Raw genomic sequence first — 23,252 nt, forward strand, 5'->3', positions numbered from 1 at the left:
ACGGTGGGAGCAAAACTGGTTGAAAAAGTAGATATCTCTGGCTTGCTGAAGTCCTACAAGATAAACTAATACTTCTGTGAAACCCTTATCAGCTGTTCAAACAGCCCAGCAAAAACCTACCATCAAGTCTTAGTCCAGAGAACATCTTGTTTTGAGGGAGACGTTAAATTAATATCCCACCTGACTTTTTCTAGTGAGAGTTCAGTTTTGTGTTACACTAACCCTGCCAGTATCCAAAACTGCCTTCTTTCCATTCAGTGGCTATTGCCAAGGATTCCCCAGCTGCAGCCAAAGGCATAATAACTGGGCTTAGTTTGTTTTCATTGCTTGGTGAAACAATTCCAGTACATGAAAAATGTAAGTGTAAAAGACAGTCAGAAACTCTGTAACATCAAATATTTTCTTAATACATTTATTATCTTCTTGGCAGGGCTTTTAAAGAGAGATTTTTCCTTCTACGTAGATTCAACCTTCTGAAATGGAACAGTCATGGACCGTTCCATCCAGAACTGGCTCTGCCCCTGCTTGCCATGATTCTCCTTATGAGGCAGATGCTGGAGTAAACACTCTTCATCCCCAGTTATCCTCTGGGGAAAGGTTCACAGCCTTGCAGCACAGCCTTCGTTGCGTTCAGAAGAAATTATTTTAGAAAGCTCAGCTGTTGCTCAATAGCATGAAACCAGGGTAATCTTAATCTAGAAATCCTCTAGAAAATGCAAGAAAACCAGCCAGAATTTTGCACAAAATCAGCCCTCTTACAGGCAGAGCAAATAGCCAGAGCTGATCCAGGCACAAAATAAGAAATGCTCCATTTTTTTTTTTAAGTAGAACTATCTATGTAAAAAATATTATAGCTGCAAAGTGAAGTGCTCAAAAGCCGATGAAATGTCACAGTTCCAGTCCATGTCCAGCCTTAACTCTGCCTCTGGGCATATTCATTATGATACAGTCTTTGGTTCCATTATTTGTTCTATTGCTCTTGTCTGCATTAGCTGAGCGTGTGCTCCTGTCAACCCCATAGGCTGCTCTTTCCTAACCATGTTCTGCCACTACTCCCTCTTCGCTCTCTTGACACCTCTTTTGTGTTATCATCCCTTCCTCCCACCGGTTCCCTTCCCCACTCCCATCTCCACCTTATCCTTGCTTCTCCCTTTTTGTTCTCCCCTTCCCTTTGCCCATTCCTCACCCCCTCTCACCACCACAAATTCCAACTCCACTTCTGCCTCTGTGCGATATTTGACCCAACTTCCATCCCCACCAGTCTCATTTCCTGCACCCTGTCCCATCACCACCTCTAGCCCTTCCCTTTCAAGCCTTCTCCGTGTCCTCCTCTTCTCTTGCTCCCTCTGGAATACCCAGTGGTTGCACACACACCATCTCAAAGTTCACCTTCATCCATGGTTTTTTGGTCTCCTTCTCCCTCTATCTCCTGGCACTTACAGGGACTTTGGATCCCCGCTCCTGACACTGCCGCTGCAGCTGCACTCTCACAGTGACCTCTTCTCCTCTCACATGCTCCACCTCAAGTAGTCCGCAAAGGAGTGAGGTGAGGTGTAGAGCTTCTCTTCTGCTGCTTCCAACCCTTACCACTCTTTCTTTCTCTTCAAACAACACTCCGCCTGCCTCTTATCTCCACTCCCCCTCCAGGTAGCCACCGTTTACTGCCCCCGAGTCCTCCCTATCCACCTTCCTCTCTGACTCCTTTGCGCTCCCTTTTTCCTCACAGCACAACCTCATCCTCATTGTCTTCAACTTCACATTGACTTGTTAGCTGTCCACTTACTCCTCCTACCCTCTTTGTTTGATCTGGAACGATAGATCTGTTCTCCTGCTCACCAAAATGGCCATTAGTTTAAGATTGTAACCTGTTCCCAGGGGCTTCCTAGGGAAAATGGACACACTCAAACAGGTGAAAAATGCATCTCTTCTGCTAGTAGCTGCTAGACTACTGATAACCTCTCACTGGGAAAAGAAAAATAGCCAAAAATTAGAGGAATGGTTCCAAAACATATGGGAGATTGTTGTTATGGAAAAACTCAATGCATCAATTAGGTACCCAGCAAAATTGACAGAGGACAGATAGATACTTAGATATTTAGGTACTGTTTATTCAGTACTAAAGTACTTTGATACTACCAGTCCCCCCACCCCTCTAGCACACCTGTCCAATTATTTTGAATGTTAACATTCGACAGGCATGCAAGGTTTGATAAATATGAGTAGAGTCAGTCATTTCACTCAGTTTAATAAAATCCCCAGAAATAACTCAGTTTGGGTGGCAGAAAGAGGCTCACTCTGTAATATGATAATACTCTGTTAAACAGAGAGATCTGATGATTATATTACTGCATAATGTTTCTCTAAACAAAAAGATCAGCTCAATGTTGTAATGATTAACACTTTAGATATTTACATGGCAATGATTTGTAAACCTGTTAAAACTTCCTAAATAATTACATTACAAAAATTTATCTTTTTCTTCTGAGGAAAAAAATCTAATGATTTGGGGTTTGCCTGGTATGTTGTTGTTGGGGTTTGTTTGTTTTTTGAACTCTGCCATGAAGTAGATACATGAACATAACAGATCTGAAAATGTTTTGATGCAAGAGGCATCAGTATCTAATTTCAGTTTGGGAATGAAAACTGTATTCTAAAAAGTTAAAAGGGAAGCAATGAGAGAATCAGGCTTCCTGATATGTCTCTTAGGCCTGTTAGGAATGAACAGTAGAGAGTCGCAGACCTGTCTAATAGCTTAGAGAGACAGTGGTGTGATCCTTGCTGATGGGACGTCTGTCGCATCTACAGAGATACCTTTGTGTCACTGAGAGCCCTACCAGATTTTTGTCCCACCTGAGTGTTCCTTGGCACCTGTCAGCTTTCCCTCAGCTCCTAGTTTAAACAGTCCCATTACTGAGTTTGCAAAATCTTTTTCATTTACATTCATTACAAGCTTCTACGCAGTGAGAGAGAGGCAACATGTTACATGGAAGGTGCCCAATCCTGCGAACTCTTCGTTTGCAGATTTCCCCCTGGCTTCTTGGAGGGCCGCTGGTGGGATTGGGATTTTAGCGTGAAACTCTGGTGGCTAGTGATATTTGAAGGGAGATAGATGAAAATGACACACACACTTGCACTCGGAGCCAATTTGCAGCAGAAGGTACAGACCATAACGCATCCAATTCTAAACAGAGCAGCCATTCCCAGACTGCCTCCTGTGGGGAGCCTCCATTGGAACAAAGTCATTTTCATTTGAAGGAATAAATACTTCTCTGAAGAAGAATGGCAGTCACAGAAATATTGGTGGACTGAATAAAGCTGCATACTCCTTAAAAGTGGCATTTTCTGCAGCCCGTGAGTATTGCTGCCCAGACATCCTCAAACCAAAAAGCTTCACCAACTGCAGACATTATGATATGGCTTTTGTCCTTTATTCCCAGGCTTCTTTGCATCATTTATCTAATTTGTAGAACTGCATCTGTGTCCTCTATTTGCAAGAGTCCCTTTTCCAACCTGACCAACCGACCAGCACAGATTGGAAGAACAGATTAATGCTGACATGTCAGCAGTGGTAAAAGTTGAAAGAAGCCGTACTTGATGGCTACCAGCTACACAGGAGAGATTTAAAGAATCCTTGTTTGACAACACAGCTGCTTTACTATTTTTTTTATTGTGCTCCGTGCTGCACAAAAATGCAATGCAGGAAAAACAAGTGCTTGTCCCAAGGAACTTACAATGTTTACTGGACATGGACAGTATTGCTCAGGCACTGTAAAACGTAGGGTGAAGGTCTCCTGTTGAAGGACTAAATTAGGGAATCAATGCTGTGAATGGTTTTTTGCAAATTAATTTAAAGAACTGCAGCATTCTTTCAACCCATCTCCCCATGATGCTAGACTTTATGTTACTGAAATGGCCCACGTCTTCATCTTTCTGTGCTAAAAGCTATCGAACTATAACAACAAACCAGTAGAATCACTTCCCCCTAAACAACCTACCTGGTATGTTCATCAAAACACATCCATCCCATTGTGCCTTTTTGTCCTGGCGTCCCTTTTCTTTGAATAAATCTCTATAGGAATGTCTGCGTGCTCTGGCATCAACCAGAAACGTAAACTATTGCTATTTAATATTTGTATGACATCCACATCCAGAGGTCCCAGTCAGGATCAATGCAGCGCCCAGCAAAACAAACACCTAGTTACAGACTAAATAACAAGAAAGACAGAAAACAGACCATGAAAGTATTTGCAGCAATTTTATATTCCTCCTGAACATCCTTCCTCTCACTCTTGCCCTCTGTCGGTGTGCCACAGCTTCTACTTGTGGTCTCGCCACTAGGAGAGAACAAAGAGCCACGGTGTTAGTGTAAGTTACGGTGCTGTACAACAGTTGTACATGGCTCACTGTGGATCACACAAGGACCTGCAAGATAAAGGCTGAAATACACCTTAATTCTGCAAAGGTTTTTTTGTACCAAGTTAACGGTATCAGTTTAGATATAGTATGGATGCATTACACTGGCATAAAAAGGTGCTTATGTTGGTTAACTTATTTCCATAAATTTACCTCCATGCTTGGTATTGCACCAATTTAACTATATTGGTTTCTGAACTGAGCTAAGTAAACCAGTACAAAAAATGCGGTGTAGACCTGCCCTAAGTGACTTTTCAAAGATCACAGAGGGTGTCTGTGGTTGAGCAGTGCAATGAACCCAGGTTTCCAAAGTCCCAGGCTAATGCCCTTATCGCTGGACCATCTTTCTTCTCAAATTAAGCATGTGCGTGTCTGTGGAAACAGAACCGTAGATTGGGAGCTCGGTGCGACCATAAAAAAGAGAAAAATCGTTCTCTCTTGCCACAGAGGGTAGGACAGGGAGCAATGGGTTCAAACTACAGCATAGCAGATTTAGATTAAATCCCAGGAAAAACTTCCTACCTGTAAGAACAGTAGGACAATGGAACGAGGCCTAGGGAAGTCGTGGAAGCTCCTTCACTGGAGGTTTTCAAATAGTGGCTGGAGCCATCTGTCTTGGATGGTTTAGACACAACACATCCTGCATCTTGGCAGGGGGTTAGACTAAATGACCCTTGTGGTCCCTTCTAACTCTGTGGTTCTAGGTTCTGTGTTTTCTGTATGTTTGTAGGAAACTGAGCACATTGTGGGAGCTATGGCAATATAAATTGAAAAGAAATGTCTATATATTTCTCATGCACCCATCATTGCAGTGTCTTGACACTCAGATAACAAAGAGACAGCCTTTCCCCTCACCTGTTTTTTTTAAATATTTTTCATTCCACCACCTTCAGGACATCTAACCAGAAATCTTCACCCCTTTAACACAAGTGTGTCACTGAAAGAAATTGAATGAGCCACAGCAAGAGAGAAATGTGAGCTTTTGAAATGCATCCTCCTGAGTCCGGGAGAGAGACACTCTGCCTCCATCCAACCCCGTCCCGTGAGCATTGGCTGAGCGTGCACTCTGGCATGTCCCCTGGAGCTTCTCACTCCTGAGCCTTTCCAAATGCAGTTTTGGCAACTTGTTGTTTTGAAACTGTTTCATTTCTTCCCTATTAGTCTCAGTGAAGTGAAAAGAGACTCGCCAGTATAATGGCCATATATTTATTACTGTGCTCTTCTTTCAATCATGTTAGCAGCAGGAAGAGCCACTCACGCTGTCCCAGACACAGCAGAGAACAATGACTCTACTGAAGGCTAAACAGCATCCCTTTTGGAGAATAATAACTTTTCTTACCACTGTTGATGAAGAGCGAAGAGGTCCATTTGCAGTAAACTGTATTCTTCCCCTCTCCAATCCACTATTTCTTACCTACATTTTATCAGAAGGCTGGATAGCGGGTCTCCCATTGCTTCCCTTTCTTTTTGAGGGATGTTTTCTAATGGTCTGAGGACAGAACTGGGAGCGCCTCTCTCCTGCATTTTAATCTTAGCTATGACACTCTGGCCCCGTCCGTACTGGGTGGCGAACAGAACCCGGAAGCAATGCCTAAAATCAGTTCCACCAAAACAAGATCCCAGCCAGGAGAATTAGTTCCCAACAGCCACCGCTGTATGTGTGTAAACACCCCACTCCCAACCCCGATGCTCCACATGTGAACTTTCCCTCTCAAGCAGAAGGGGCACAGCTCCTGCTGGGCATCTTCCGCCATCCAGAGCAGCTGTGGCTTCCTTGATGGGGGAGGGGGCAGAGACTGAGCAGGCTTGGGAGAGGAATGGGCAGGCTGTCGTCTTTCACACGTGTGCGCACACCCAGCTTCATCACACACAGGTAGGAAAGATAACACAGTCCCCAAGACGGTATTATGTCTTCTGCAGAGAATCACTGGCTGGCAGGAGTTTCTGGGGGCAGGGCTGGAGCAGAGCTGGGGTCAGAGCAGGGCTGGGTAGCACTCCCTCCCCACCCCACCTCCCTGCGGGGCTGTTCCAGCCCCTGCTGCACCCCTCCGAACGGTCCTCTGCACCCCCCTAGGCGTTGCGCCCCACAGTTTGGGGACCACTCTGGTAGACTCGCTAGTGTGCAATCAGTGTTCCCTAGTGCACTTTAACGTAGTACTGTTTTAAAGAACGCTACGTTAAAGCACACTAGGGAACTTTTAGTTCACACCAACAGGGTCTACATGGACCAGTTAGTGTGCAATGCCTTAGTGCACATTAGAAATCACACCCCTAGTGCACGTACATTATCCCACCGGGTAGATAAGTCCTGAGAGACAAGTACTGACATATGTGAAGTAGTACTCCTTCTGCCTTTCTAAGATGGGGTTTGTTGCTTTGATGCACATGAAAGCACCTGAAAACATACAGCCCTGTAGGAACCAATGCTCCATTGGCTAGTGGGAAGGAAAAGGCCTATAAGGCTGTCCAGTCCATATCTCCCTTTTTGATTTAAGACCCGGAAAAAAAATCCAGGAGCATGGTGAACCAGTTGTGACGTGGTAACAAAATAGAGGTTGTGACAGAATACGCCCCATATTCACACCCTGCACACTATTGTAATAATGTTTGTCCAAGGTATGCTTTGTAAGGTATCACTGGAAAACTCATAATTTGCTGGTCAGTATTGTCCTGGTAAGATATATGTGGCAACATTGTATGTGAAATTAGAAGATTCCCCTGTAAAATGTTATTAACAGATGTTCAAAACCCCACAGCCCTGCCTATTTAGAAGACAGGTCTGTCCTAAATGAAGAAATGTGAGCGTGCCTTAATGTGCATTTAAGGAGTAAACAGAGTAATCAAACAGGAAGGGAAAACTAAGGAAGGTCAAACAGGTGGAAAAACCCAGCAAGGAATATCCTTCCACATAGACCCTCAGTCTCCTGGTTCTCAGCTGGGAATGTTTTTCAAGAGGGAGACTGAAACGCTGAACAGGAGGGACAAACACCCCAAAGCACATGTCTGTCTCTCTCTCTCCTTGCCCATCACATTCTCTGTACCTGAGAAGACAAAAGGAAACAGCCGCTGGACTTTGGGGGAAGGGGTCCTGACCTGAAGATTTTGGTCAGTAATCTTACTGGAAGCATTTGGTGAGGAAATTTTGCTTGAATCTAATATAGTTTGTTAAATTAGGCACTAGTAAGCATTTGATCTTTATTTTTCTTATAACCATTTCTAACTTCTGTGCCTCTTTACTTATACTCACTTAAAATCTCTCTCTCTATAGTTAATAAACTTGCTTTGCTATTTTATCTAATCCAGTGTGTTTAAGTTGAAGTATCTGGGAAACTGTTTAAGGTAATAAGCTGTCATATTATTCATTTAAAGGAATAACAAACTTAATATATTTGTCCAGTAGAGGGCTGGGCAATACAAGACATACATTTCTGGAGGAAGATCCAGGACTGGGATTGTGTTCGGATCTGCATAACCAAGACTGGTAAGAGCCAGGGTGTAGCTGGCAGGGTGCAGTTACACACAGGTGGATAGCTCAGTGGTTTGAGCACTGGCCTGCTAAACCCAGGGTTGTGAGTTCAATCCTTGAGGAGGCCACTTAGGGATCTGGGGCAAAAATTGGTCCTGCTAGTGAGGGCAGGGGGCTGGACTCAATGACCTTTCAAGGTCCCTTCCAGTTCTAGGAGATTGGTATATCTCCAATTATTACCTTTTAGTGTGGCTTTGCTGCTGGAAAGTTGTTTGTGAGCGGCCCAGATGGGAGCTACTACAGCAAGGCATTGTAAGGAACCAAAGGTTGCAGGGCGGAGGTGACACAGCCCCCCACTGATCTGGATTGTGCCCTGTTATGTCACACAGATGCCTCTTGAAAATTGAAGTTCACCCTTGACAGCTGCTGGCTGCCACCGACAATAATGACCATAACCAATGCTTTCCATTCCTGCGTTGTCTTCCATTTGAGGATATCTATAACAGCTTTATAAAAGTTCATCTGTGAAGCCTGTCGCAATCCCCAGAAGGTCCATTTTATAAATGGATAACTCAAGAGCAAAGAGCTTAAGGCCCAAATTTTCAAACTTGGGTGCTATGGCACGTAAGCCCAGATCCACAAAGCTATTTAGGTGCCTAACTTCCATTGACTTCAGTGGGAGCTGGACACCAAAATGCCTTAGGAGTCTTTGAAAATCCCAGCCTAAGTAAGTCAGGCACCCAACTCCCATGAATTTCCTTGTAATTCGGTGGGTCCTAAGCACTTGCAACCCACATGGAAGTCCATGGGAGTTGCAGGTGCTAACCATCTCTGGGTATTAAGCCCTACGTCTCTCAAGTTGGGCACCCCCTTGCCCCATTTTGAATATTTGGGCCATAGTGACTCTGTGGCAGACCTGGGGCACCTTTTGACCCCTTGACTCTAACCATTTGACAACACTGATGTCCTGTTTGATTTGTTAATGTATGTACTAGCACTAAGCAGAACCACTTCTTAGCAGGTCCTTGCGGTCAGCTTGAAATATTTCTCAGTGAACTTCCAAAGCAAAGTAAGCAGCACCCTGTAGGGACAATATTTCTCCTGCTGGGAGTTAAACAGTTTTTTTAAGGGGTTAGGGAAAAGAACAATGACAGGAGATGCTCTTGTACATAAAGCAAGCCCTGATGTATCACACATTCCAGTCGCTATGCTGAAACACTCGGAATTCAGTGTGGGATAGATAATCTGAGCTTTGCTTTAGTAAATCTTTTTCAGTTTCCAGAGTGAGAAACAACTGGCACTTGCTGACTGGGTGCAAACTCCAGACTGCTATCTCGTTAACATCAAAGTTTTGTGGGAGCAGGCAGGATCTTGCGAAAGGATGAGAAAACCTCCTGTTAGAGCAAGAAAGAGGCTAGCAGGGTTCCAAATGAGACTTTTATGTCGTTGTCTAGAGAAGCAGAGACAATTACTTAAAAACTACTCACTTCTTTCTAATGATTCACTCTTAAGCATTGTCTATAATGGGGACACTTTTGCAAAGATTTATCACTGTTGCCAATTCCAGTGTAGATGGGCTGCGTGCACGTATCCTCTGAGCCTACTTAGGGTGGGTCTTTCCTTGCTTATGCAGGCTGGCAGTTCATCTACAGTAGGTCTCCAGTGTTGCTAACTCTGATTTCAGCAACAATGAGAAATTTTTGCCAAAGTTACCTAGAGTAGACAAGGCTTCAGCATGTGAACAGAAAATAATCCACTCTCAGATCCATGGACTCTACATGTTACTGCAATTAGTGAAAGGAGACTTATTCCCTTCAAATTGCACAATTAACACTCATATTTTTACAATCAGATCTGTTAACAGGTAGGTTTGGGGTTGAAGCATCCTTTATATTTTTTAATTGAAGAGTTACTTTCAAGTGTTGTCTTATACAGTGGAACTTGTATTAATTTAGGTGGAATATATGGGCTAAAGGTAAAAACATAATTCAGTTACCATCCCATATTAAACAATGTTAAACAAGGTTTGGGGTTGGGTAAGAGACTTCAGCTTGCTTAGTGCCATGGTAAATACACCATTCAAACTCCTTTTAACTTTTTTTTATTAAAGATAAAGAAAGGAAAGAAAAACAGTTAAAAAGAAAAGAAATGGAAGGTATTGAGGCTTTCATTTTTTTAACAGCATCCCTTGTTCCCTTTCCCTTTAGCCGGAGAGAATTTTAGAAGGAACCCACCCCACCCCCCTTTGTCAGTCTCTTAGATGGTATCAAAGATGGTAATAACGGTCCTGCTGGGGAAGAGAGAAGAAGTGAGTTGAGATGGGCTGGAGCTGTTGTTGTTAAAGTTGGATCCTGTTTCATCCGAGGTGGTGGTTGGGATTCAGCTGGAGCTGGTAGAGGTGGTGATGTCATCTGGGACCCTCTCCCTGTCCCAGTCTGGTCAGGACGTGTCTCAGGATCAGGATGACGAAGGCCTGGGGGCCCAGGAGATGATGGGGGTGGCAGTCATGATGGTGAAGCTTGCTCCAGTAGCCAATTTTTCTCCTTAAAGTCTTTTAATTTAAGGTCTCGCAAAGGGAATGGTGGGTGGAATAGCCCATCCCCTCGTTATTTTGTCCACCAATTAGGCCATTTCTGACACATGAATTTTGGTTCGCTGATTTTTTTCTTCCCACTTTTTTTGTTTATCAAGCATGATTTTTAACACAGTCCACGAGTTACTTTAGTTAGTAGGCCTTTATGTTTGGGCTAATTTTAATTATTTTGTCTCCTTTTCATATCTTTGCCCATCAGCATTTGTTGTTATAGGTTATTGTGACATTTTGTGAACTTTATGTACTTTATCCAGTTGGACTCACAATTAGGGCAAATGTGTAGGCCCAATTATTACAACGAACCCCAAGTGAGTAATGCTTCTGTTTAACCAAAGATCAGTTACCATTCCCCTGGGGTTACTTGGGTTTGTGTCTCCTCACTGTGCTCTGGGTCTGCCAAGCCCGTGACAAAGCCTTGCTGCCAGAGACATCCAGCCTTAAGGAAGTCAGTAGGAAGGAGAGCTGCATGGTTGCACTCTGGGGTTCGTGGAGCTTTGTGGCACTACTAGAGGTGGTTGGGAGGATGCATCCAGCCGGCTTCGTTATCTGCTGCTAAGCTCTGTAGGCCCACAGCTGCAGAGCAGCTCTCTGCAACTTAAGATCCTTTTCTACAAATCTCTAGGGACCCCAATTATCTAATGGTTTTGGGTGTTATCCCCTCCAACTTTTGAATACTCACAGTAGAAACTCCCGGGGACGTCGTAAATTCACATGTTCTTGTTCTTTACACAAATTGCTGGTGCATCCGTCACAAAGTAGTAGGGTCCCTGCTCTTGGAACCAAAGGGAAAATAGAAACATGGAAATCATGGATTAAAAAGTACTAATTTGTCATCAACTAGTTTGAGAGCGATTAGACTATAATCTTGGAGCACTTGCAAATGGCCCCTGGAGCCAATTCCTTCACAGTGGTGAAGCATGTGTCAATGAAACAGGAGGCAGACCTGTCATCTTAAAAAGTTGCAATGGCCATAGGCTGAGCTCCTTGTCTGCCACTGCCCGTTTGGGTTGCTGCACAGAAAGTGAAGTCCTTTAAAAATGGTTCGGTTTGCTTTTGTTTTGTTTTGTTTTTTACTTGATGTTTCTTTTGTGTAAATCCAAGTTTGAGTAAATTTGCTACTAATACCAAAACTGGAGGGGTAGCAAACACTTGGAGGGGACACAAACTGCATAGTGGCTAGTGTGACAGGTATGGCAGTTTCCTGCAGCATTCTGGGTAAACCTTACTGGATTAAGTTTAAGTACATTAGGAGCACATTGTATTAAAAATGCAAATGGTTATGTATTATTTTGGGATTGCACATAATGTCTCTAGGGGGCAGTCATGACTAATGTAAACCCTGGGAAGTGTTAAGAGCTGCAAAGAACTATTTGAAACAATGGGCAGACAAGAAGGAACTTTTAAAGTGAAGTGGGTTTTCCAGGAAATCTCCAGGGGGAAGTGTATGCTAATGTAAACTCCTCCATTTGTGGAAGAATTCAGCTTTTAGAAGCTTCACCCTCAGGAGGGAACCTTTGTCTGCTCATCACCTGTTACCCGAGAACAAAATCAGAGGCCCAAACTATATAAAGGAGGGACTCTCAGATTCATGGGTGTTCTTGTTCTGAACAAAAGGTGTTACGAACTTGTAACCACGGTAGAGCTCCTGGGTGAGGTTTGAAGGACTGACACCTGCCGGAGCTCTTGTTGGAGTTGGGGTGATTTATGGTAAGCTTATTAGCATGTGTGTAGGTTCTTCTCTTGTTTTAATATGCTTTCCCTGTCATGCTTTCCCCTTAAGAATAAATGTGCTTGCTTAGAAAGAGTGGTGTGGTAACTGTGGGCAATTGCTCTGTTTATAGCCTCTGTGGAGAAAGCAAAGCAGGCCTGCTTAGGCAGTATGACTTTCTGGGGAACTCTCAGCGTAAGCACGGAACTGTGCTGCCTGGAAAAACCCTGGTCAGGAGAGAGAGAAATGTGAGTCTCCGCTGAGGATCTGGGAACCTAGAGTGGGTGACCTTGCTGAACCATGAAGGGGAAATTCAGGTGCGGTTGCCCTGAATGCTGACACGTAGTATATAATTCTATGTTATTGATGTACAGTAACTCCTGTGTGAAATAGGAACACCTGTGGTAGGAGACTGCCCAAAAGTAGCCCCTTATTTAGAAACCACGGGCTGATTCAGACAAGCATAACTCTGGGATAACTCTACTTACTTTAGTGCAGCTGCTTTGGATTCACAGTAGTGTAAATGAGATGAGAATTTGGCCCCTCCATCTCTAACATGGCCAGAGAAAGTGTGAATGGAATCCCTAGCTAAAACAGAGACCTGCTGTCAGGAGCCAGCCACCGGCTGGCAAAACCAACTATTCACAGTGTTGAATCTATTGGAAAAATGTTGTAGACTTGCTGAAAACAGAAAATGAATTAGAGGATAAAAAATGTGAAAATGAGCTGGCAGAATCTTTAGGTGACTCATCAGGTGCATCTTGTAAAGTCTGTTTCTGGGAATAATCCAGTGTTCTGACAATATTTGGTCTGCAGCAAGGAAATGCAGAAATATTGGGACCAGTTAGTGAAATTAGATACCTTGACCAAAATGCCCAGGGAACCTGCTCAGAAACTGTCCTTCCTCCTCATAGACTGTTTTTTCACTAGTGCATTTGAAAACAGAGTCAGCTGAACAGGTATGCTAAAGGCCAGTTCTCTGCACCCATGTCTAAGATTATGCCAGATAATACATTGTCTTTGCTGTATAATGCATTTAGAAGAGGTAGAAACACATAGTAGAATTCCTCTTTGACTGAAGGTGTTTTTTGTTTAATATTCTGAAGGTCAGTTATTGTCTTTTATACCATTCTGCATATGCTGTGTTAAAGAGGCTGCATGCTCCAGTGCGTAGGACGCTAGCCTGGGATTTGAATTCATCTTGGTTTAATTCCTTTCTTTGCCACACACTCCCTGTGTGACCTTGGACAAACCACTTACCTTCTCTGTGCCTCAGTTTCCCCTCTGTACAACGGGGATAATAGAACTGCCCTACCTCACTGTGGTGTAGTGAGGATAAATACACTAAAAATTGTGAGGCGCTCAAATACCACAGTAACGGACATCAATAGTTACTCCAGATTTACACCTTTGTGAATGAGATTGGAATCTGGGTGTAAATAATTACTAGGTAGTAGGGATTGCTGATAGCTATGGGCCAACTTCTACTGTGCTTCCTCACCTGGAGATAGTACCTTACTCCGTGAATATTCCCTTTGAAACATACTCCTCAAGGGCCTTGATCCTGCACCAAGTCAATGCGAATTTTTCCGTTGATTTGAATGGGAACAGGACCAAGCCCAACGTGAGAGAGGGTGGCAAAATCCTATATCTTACATTAAAAAGTTCCATACCTTAAATGACTGAACCACCAAATTCTGCACAAAACAAGTCTGTGTTGGATATTCTTTTCTCTCTCTTACTCTCATCTTCCTTCCCCATTTCTTTCAATTATTTGTTATATCCTCTTTTTTCATTTAGTCATAAAGTGAATTGTAAGCTGTTTGGGACAGGGGCTGAGACGTTTGCAATGAGGCCCTGCCTCTGATTTGGGGTCTTTGTGTGCTACAGTCAATAATAAAAACATGTATTTTATGAATATTCATGGCACTTTCCTTTACAGTGAGCATTCTTCAATGAAGAAGATTTTTCTTGCACAATTGTTTGTGGAAAGGTGAAAACTGGGCCCCTCATCCTGTTGAAGTTAATGCACCATTTGTATTTGAATGAATGTTTGCAAATACCTCACTTCAGTGTTTACTCACTTTAGAGTGGCATGCCCTCCAATGATCACTGACTTCAGTGGGAGTCTTGGGAGCTCATTCAAGGTATTATTGTGCTAATCATATGCTCAGATGTGTACACAAAAGAGTAAAGAGGGCACTGTTCCTCATCTCAGAAGCTTATAATATAAGGTCTGAATTCTGCCATCCTGTCTTACCTTTTGAGCAGTGTCTTCCTCTTCAGGTGGTGTCATTGATTTCAGTCATTGATTACTGCTCTGATAAGGTACTACTCAATGTGGGTAAAGGTGGCAGAATAGGGCCCTAAATAACAGTCTCTGACATCCAGAGGAAAGTTCTTAGAGCAATTCTTCCCGTTCCTTTAATGTAACAGATCAGAGGATTAATGTGGGTTCTTCTGTGCTGATTTTTTAAAAAACTAATATTTTATTTTATTTTATTTTTCTAGCTTTGGGGAGCTCAAAAAATAAAGCAGGTAACAACCTTTTAAATATTTTATTCCTCTTTTAAAATATCGCTATTCCCTTCTGTTTTTCCTAAATGGGAAAAAGGTGGTGCTCCTTTCTCTGTCACGGTTTTTCAGTTACATTTTCTCTGACAAGATAAAATAGCATGTGCAAATAACTCCCCCTCCCCTAAGAGTTTTAATTTTATTTTAGTGTTTATATATAATTTTATGTGTTCATTTTCTCCCACTTATCCTGGTCTCCATATTCCCATTAACTGGTTTGACAGTTCTTCCATAACAATAAAAACTCTGTCATATCTTTCCCCTGGACAATCCCAAAACACTAGCAGACTGATTCTTACCCCTGTTTACACCAGTTTTTACACTGGTGCAGCCTCACTGGCTTCATATGGAGATCTGGTCCTTATCTGCCTAAGGTGAGAAAGACCAAAGGTGACTTTTATGGGCAGCTGTGGAATAGAATAAGTTGGTGGTCTCAGGCCAGTTCTTAATGAACAAGTGTCCATAGCACAAAACTATCACAGTTGGATCCTTTGTAAGTGGTCTCTACAGTGAGGTTAAGAACCGGATGGACATGAAGGTTGAACTTCTCCTGCGCCCAAAAAGTAGTGCAATGAACCATTATGATAGCTGATAGGATTTTACTGGAGAATTCTTTGTTTCAGTAACACCAGATGACCATACAATCATGTTTTCAATTGGCAACAAGACGGTCAGGCTCTGTTGGATTTCCATGCAAATGTCCATGCTTGCCTCGACCTGGTTTACAAGCTGGTGTATGCATACATGTGAATGGAGAGAGTTTTCATTATTGTTCTAGATTATTGAGAGAATCTTCACCCTTAATCCTAGGAAAGTGTATACATAGATTTAGTGGGAGTGGGGGCTGTGTGAGTAGAACTCATCATGTATCAAGTCAGGAAGAGTTAAATAAAACCTGTCATTTCAGAAAATATGCTTTTAATTTTATAATCACAGGAATTTTTGAACAACTCAATTTACTGCAGGAGAGCTGAGTAACACTTCTGAATAATTTGAATTTAAAATCTGTCCTGAACATTTGCTTAGAACTGATTTTTTTTATCTTCAGAAACTTTACTGTGTCAAAACTTCAAACCTACACACAGGACAAGAGGGCTACATTGCACTGATTTTAGGTTGCTGCTTCCCATCTAGTCCACTTGACAATGATTTATTACTATCTAATGGCTGTTACTGTCTTGTGTACAGTGAATTTAGTCTGAGTGTCCAGATTACAAAACCACCAACAAAGGTGGCCTCATTGTTAGCGATCTTGGTAGAGACACCAAGGATAGAGTGGGCCATGGAGACTAAATTCTGTTCTTGCCCCTAGAGGTAGTGCCTCCCAGGTCAGGGTTAAGGCACATTGATGTGTGTTCTTTATGGACATGGCTACTGCTCACTGTACCTGTTCTATACTTCTGTCTCCAGTGTTGTCAGCCTGTCACTTCTCACTAGCACTCAATTATGTCAAGAATTTTTAAAGGAGCAGAAAACCAATAAGCAGGAGGAGGCTTTTGTGAAGACTACTGAATGGTCATGGGCCACTGATCTGTGCTGTAAAAGCCATGTGCAGCATGCTGCTTATGCTGCTGTAGAGACACGTACGTGTGTCTCTCTGTTCTCCGGTTAAACAGATTGTACATAATGGGAAGGGTCAGGCTCTTTGCTGCTTGCCAGCCACTTCCATGCTTTCACCATGTTTATTTGCTAATTGTTTTGTAGGCCATCATACATCCTGATACTAATGAGAAGATCTTCATGCCTTTCAGAATGTCAGGTAGAGTATATAACCTCTAATCAGTGTACCGATCTGTTTACTAATCTTACTGAAAACACATAGTAAATGTTATAATCCCGGTTTTGTCCCAGTTCTTTCTCTGAATCTTTTAAATATTTAGTGTCTGCCTCATTCTTCTCCATACCCCCGGACATCTGAATGTGAACTTTAGCTTATCTCATCTCCGGCCTCTCTAAAGTGCCCGTCCCTGTGGTATCCAGGCACTCTGTTTACGTGTTGGCATTCATTTTAACCTTGGATCAAGGAAAGAAAGCTGCCACATAAACAAAAACTCTGGTGCTTTCTCCCACTATGACGGGCATAGTATAAGAACCTGACTCGAACAGAATTCTTGGAAGGCACCTTCCACGCCACCAACCCATGTTCTTTCTCCCTCAGAGACAAAGTGCTTTTCTTTTGTGCCATACCACATCCAGCCTTGGTGTGAGACAGCTGTTGTTGCATCATTAAATCAGCCGCTTCTTCCCCCTTTTTAGTAGTGTTCCATCCCTTGAGGCAAAAGAACACTACCTGCCTTTACTGTGGATCAAGCTGTGGCTGTGTTTGTGGGGCAATTACTGCACAGAAGTGTTCCTCTGGTACCTTCTCGGGAGAGCCACCGGCAGGGACAGTCTGTATCCCCTTTAGAAGGGACCTTTATCTGGTTTCTAATCTGCTGTGCTGGGAAATGAGCTCATGCGGTGGGACAATCTGGTGGGAGCATAGGAGACATGGCAGGATCTAAAATCTTTTTGGAGAGGAAGGGTAACCTCCTGGCTAAAGCACAGCACAGGTGAGCCAGGACTCTTGGGTTCTCTCTCCCCGTTCTGCCACTGACTTGCTGTGTAACTTTGGGCAAATCATTCCACCTCCCTGGGCCTTGGCATCCCTGTCTGTCAGTTGGGGTTGTGAGGCTACCTTAATGCATTATCGTTTGTAACATGCTCTTAGACTCTCTGGTGGGAGGCGCTGTAGCACAGCAAAGTGTGGTACCTGGCAGCTCTTGCTGCGGGAGGAAACATGTGGAGTATGTGATTTTTTTGTAGAGGGCCAGTGAGATTACAGGTAAGGGCTTGCCCACACTAGAGTGTGTTTCCATTTGAACTATACAGTTGTAGCTAAAGCAGCACTACCCACACCCTCCTTCCTCCAATGTGGATGGTTTATATACCAGGATATCAGTAAAAATATCACATCCCTAACCAACACAGTTATGCCAGTGTAACTTTTCTAGTGTAGGCCAAGCCTAAAAAAATCCTTGGAAAACACTTAAAACACCCAAGAGCTCAGAAGGGAAGTGAGGTAAGAACTGTGAGTCCATTTTTCTCTCACTCCTGATTGTCAGGCTGTAACTCCACTAAAGTCACTGGAGTTACATCCATGCATCCGACGAAGTGGGTATTCACCCACGAAAGCTCATGCTCCAAAACGTCTGTTAGTCTATAAGGTGCCCCAAGACTCTTTGCTGCTTTTACAGATCCAGACTAACACGGCTCCCCCTCTGATACTGGAGTTACACTGGTGCAAACAAGAGGAGACTCAGACTCATGCCATATGTGTTTCTTATCCTACGTTCATAGCAGCACCAGGTTTCTCAGGTGTGATACCTCCTTAATCTCTGTGTATTAAAATGTGTGTATCTTTCTTTCTTTCTAGGTTACATTCCTTTTGGAACACCCATCGTAAGTATTTTAGCATCTCTCCCCACCCGGCCTGAGTGTAACAGGAAATGCATTTTTTAGCACTCACATAGAATCCTCCAAATTCCACACTACATCGGTGTGACATTCACAAAATGTTCACACCTTTCCCATCACGCGTTAGCGAGGGTTTCATTGTGCAAAATGTGCCCTGATGGATTTAGATTGTCATGTTTGAGGTTGTTTGCCTGTTACACATTATTCACCTCCTTCCCTGCACATAGCATCCTGCTATTTTTGTAATATCTTCTCCTTTTTGGTTAACCTTCTACCTGGCTTTTTCTCCAGAAAGATAATGGGGCTGTCTACACGGCAATTAACACCCCCCGCCCCCGGCTGGCCCATGGCAGCTGACTCAGGCTCGCGGAGGCTCAGGCTAAGGAGTTGTTTAATTGTGGTGTAGACATTTGGACTCAGGCTGGAGCCTGGGCTCTAGGACCCTCCAGCCTAAGCCTGAAAGTCTACAGTGCAATTAAACAGCCCCTTAGCCCAAGCCCACAAGCCTGAGTCAGCTGCCATGGGCCAGCCGCAGGTGTCTAATACCCCACGGTGCACTGATCACCTGTAAAATGTAACTTCTGCATTGGTCTTCGGATCCTTCCTCCTCTGTACATTTGACAAATCGCTTCCAGAATGTGACAAGCCCAGTGAGAGCCCTGCAAACTCTAGAGCTACGTCACAGTACCCAGGATTATTTGACTTATTCCCCCCCAGGATAACTTTATCCTTTCCCCCAATGAAGATCAAAATCCTCTCTGTCTAATGAACAGTTGAAAAGTCATTAGTTATGGGTTATTGCTAAGTGTGCATCTCTCAGTTCATATTTGTTATTTTCAGTTGACTATATTAACATTTGGGGACAATATCTCAAATGAAGGCCAGGATAGAGGTCTCCCTGACTGCATTTATAATGCTTAAACTTCAATTAATCTTCACCCTCTGCCTGTGATGTAGCTAAGTATTACCCCATTTTACAGATTGGGAAACTGAGGCACAGCAATTTTAAGTGACTTGCCCCAGGCAACACAGCAAGTTGACATCAGAACCATGATGAAAAATTCATGTACTTTTGGATTCCAGCTTTTTTTTTTTTTTAATCCTCTAGAACATGCTGCCTCAACTATTGTAAAGCTTGAAATCTGCAGGTTGAAACCTCATAAACCAAGTGCATTGAAGCATATAACACGCAGATTCATAGATGCCAAGGCCAGAAGGGGCCATTGTGATCATCTAGTCTGACCTCCTATATGGCAAAGGCCGTAAAACTTTCCTAAAATAATTCCTAGAGCATTTTGTTTAGAAAAAAGCGTCCAATCTTGATTTAAAAATTGCCAGTGATGAAGAATCCACCAGGGCTCTTGGTAAATTGTTCCAATGGTTAATTACCCTCACTGTTAAAAATTGACACCTTTTTTCCAGTCTGAATTTGTCTAGTTTCCAGACATTGGCTCATATTATACCTTTGTCTAGTAGACTGAAGGGCCCATTATGAATTATTTGTTCCATAAGCAGGTACATATAAACCGCGATCAAATCACCCCTTCTCTTTGTTAAGCTAAGCAGATTGAGCTCTTGAGTCTATCACTATAAGACATAAGAGTAATGATCCTGTCCAAGGAAGTTGATAACATGGTTACCAAAATCTAGAGGTTAAAATTATTATTATTATTAATTTGTTGTATCTAACATTTTGGTGGCAACTTGTGGTGGGGCATTATTTTTTTTTTAAATTAGGTTAAACAGAAATGAGTTAACGATCAAATTGACAATGAAATCGGCCCAAATCCAGATCTGTCAGCGGAGCTGAGAGCTGTCAGATGAGTCCAATTTCACTAGCTGTAAAGGATAAACTGGAACCTCTTGTCATTTTTTTTTTTAAAAGAAGCATTTTCAAATGTTAAAATTAAAATGTAACATTTATGCCAATCTATCTGTGAAATTTAGTGACAAAATTGGCAGCCTGCTCTAGCATAAAAACAGTGTGAATCTTACATTGAACATAGGGGGATGGGATTTCCTCGAGCAAAATGATTGTGCAGCAGTCTTATGGTTCTAGCCGAGGACAAGACACCAACTTAGGAAGAGGCTTCTTCTGAGCTTACTTAACTCAGCTGCGTAGCCTAGTGGGTAAGGCACTGGAGTTGGAGTCAGAGTCACGAGACCATGGTTCCGTGTCTGGCTGTGCTACTGGCCTGCTGCGTCACCTTGGGCAAGTCACTTCTACTACACTGTGCCCTTTGTAAAGGAGGGAAATACTTGCTTCCTCTTGTAAAGTACTTGGGGATGAAAAGCAATCCGCAGTGTTGCCAACTCCTGCAGTTTTATTGCGAGTCTCATTATATTTGGCAATTTTCTTAAAGCCTCAGCTCCTGGATTTGTGTGATTATTTGGGAATCTCAGTTTTTTTTTTCTTTCTTGGAGTCTGTTTCATGGTTTTTGACTGCTTGGGACTGGCAATACTGCAGTAGATAAGAGCTGAGTGCTATTATTAATATCGACTCACAGATAAATCCACTTTCCTTAACCAATAGGAAGGGACTTTGGTTTTGTAAACATAAAGATCCCTCTTGCTAATTCCTCCCACTTGACCTCTTTCAACTAGAGTCTTGTCAGACTCGGCAAATCTTTATGGAAAGCATCTACATCCCTTGGCTTCAAAGCCACAACGACCATCACATCAGTCAGGCAATTAGAATTTGGTGGTTGATATATTTCTGGTGTTTAAGATTTTTTATTTTGTTTTCCTTTTTAGCTGTTTTTTCCCCCCCTGACAGTAATTAAAAGTGAAGCTGTACATTCCTTGGCAGACTCTTGCACATATGGAGAGTTTGCATTAAATGTGCCTCTTTCAGTCATGCAGATTTTGGGTGTTCTTTTTCTTTTCATTTAGTCTCTGTCTTGTTTTCTTCCACTGAGGTTAAGATTATAAATGACTAACGTTTTGGGCTGCCTCATCTTCTCCAGTCTCTTTAACCCATCGGCTCTTGGGGCCAAATTCAGACCTGTTGGAATGAGGTGCAACTTCTATGGAAATATCTGGGCCAAGTTCGCTGATAATGTAAATCCTGGTGTTAGTTGCATGCTGGGAGTAAATGGTAAGTTAGTGTAACTCACTGATTTGGCACTCAGCAGGCATGCAAAGTAGGTGTAACTTACATTTCAAGAAAGAGCGTAGGAGGGAAAACCAACTTAACAGGAAGGTGTAAACTAAACCAGCCCGTCCAACCTTTTTTACACCCTCTTGTTAGTTGTTGTTTCTCTCTTCTGGATCCTTAGCCTGTGAGTTGTACCCCCAAAACTGATGCAGGCGCAAATGAGTGGTGATCGTAGGCTCACCTCCCTTCCTTTTGACAGATCATTTTGGCTGTTATATAAGGTTTTACCCACCCCTCATCCTCAGCATAAATAAAATCAGAGAGGATGTCCTGGTCCAAAGTCCAAGAGTGTGGGTGAATCCACAGCCTTCTAGCGCCGAGGTCATTCTTTCTCCTGGTAGCATGGGGTCCTGTGAAAAATATACACACTCAGAAATAAAGGAAAATTTCATTGGTGGGTTTGAAATAGACAGTCTTCACATTACAGATCCACGCTTGTCTCTCCACTCTAATTCCCAGAGAATTAGGTAGTTGGAGGGGAAAAAAGATAAAAATGTGAAGGTGTATCCCATTGTATCTACCCATTAGCTGACAATTCAGCTCGCTGGGAGCTTTGTTTGAGGATTAAATAAGGAGTTTCTTCCCTTTATACTTCCTTCTCCATCCCTCTTCAGTTCCCTGCATTGTGGCAACTTTTTCTCTTGTGGAATGGGACACGGCCTTTCTGTGCTGCTCCCTACTTACCCACGTGAGGCCCAATATCCCCACCCCTATTGGCCGAGTGAACATGGGACTGAACACCTGGCCCAAATTTGGACCTCTAGGGTCTTTGTAACTGTGGGTGTGAGGTATCTAAACTCATGATCATTAAAACAATTGGTCTCAACTAAGAGCACTTGAACTGCCAGGTGGTAATTCCCTGTTTTCCAACATTAAAATCTGATCTCTTTTCTACATTTGCTAGAGGAGCTGCACTTCCAAACGTTGAAACAATAAATGCATCAAAGAAAAATAAAAACCTTTTCACCCCCTGGCCAACCAATGAGAAATGATTTGTGAATTTCTCTGAAACATAATATTTAAGTCCTATTCCAGAGCGTACTTGTGTAAAATAGTTGATTAGCAAACTGTGGAAGTCCCAATAGAGTATTAGTCCTCAGAATAATACAGCTTCTAATACTTTGCCCTTCTGTACCAAGTTCCATCCAAGGATCTCAAAGCATGTTGCAAAAGTAATTAAGACTCATCCATGTGAGGGTGGGCAGCACAACCATCCCCATTTTACAGATGGAGAAACTGAGTTACAGAGAGGTTAAGGGGGAAGGTCAGTGACAGAGTTGGAAAGAGAATCCTGCTTTCTAGATTTCCATCCCCTTTCTTAATCCTGCTCCTTTGTATGATACTGGGCTACATCGTAAACCCTGATGGAGCAGATATATTCTCTACCTGTTGCCCCCATCCACACATGAATAGGTGAGTAGAAAGCATCTCAGTGTGCTTAATACGTAGGAAGACACTACAAACAGACTGACAGTTTATTCATTATGCCTTTTTTTTTTTTAAATCGTTCCTCTCTCTTGTAGGTTGTTGGTCTTCTCCTGCCAAACCAGACGCTGGCGTCCACTGTTTTTTGGCAGGTAACAATCTTCTGCCATGGCACAAAAAGAAAAGCATAATTGAATACATCTCCAGCATAGACCCAAAAAAATGACAGCGTGACTAAGGCATATTTACCTTTCTGCATCAAGAGCATCTTAGTTCATGAGAAGATAGTATGGCTGGATCTCATTGGAAATTTTTGGTAGGACTGGAGTATCCTGCAAATAAACCCATGGGGCTGATTCTCCACTGCCCTGCACATTGTGTTATCATTTACACCTGCATAAAGGAGGTGTAAAATGGTGCTGAATCCAAATGGTATTGCTATACACCCACTTTGCTCAG

At 42.9% G+C, this 23,252-nt stretch overlaps 1 protein-coding gene across 1 annotated transcript in view; it reads left to right on the plus strand.

The window, feature by feature from the left end:
- SFXN5 (sideroflexin 5) overlaps window positions 1-23,252 on the plus strand; it is a 141,558-nt gene that overhangs the window by 33,885 nt on the left and 84,421 nt on the right. Inside the window, exons 4-7 of the mRNA XM_045017488.1 lie at window positions 14,692-14,718; window positions 16,459-16,513; window positions 18,170-18,195; window positions 22,892-22,945. Coding sequence (XP_044873423.1) covers window positions 14,692-14,718; window positions 16,459-16,513; window positions 18,170-18,195; window positions 22,892-22,945 — 162 coding nt within the window. The remainder of the gene's footprint in view (window positions 1-14,691; window positions 14,719-16,458; window positions 16,514-18,169; window positions 18,196-22,891; window positions 22,946-23,252) is intronic.

Source organism: Mauremys mutica, chromosome 5 (genome assembly GCF_020497125.1).
Source record: "Mauremys mutica isolate MM-2020 ecotype Southern chromosome 5, ASM2049712v1, whole genome shotgun sequence".
In the NCBI taxonomy this organism is placed as follows: Eukaryota; Metazoa; Chordata; order Testudines; family Geoemydidae; genus Mauremys; species Mauremys mutica.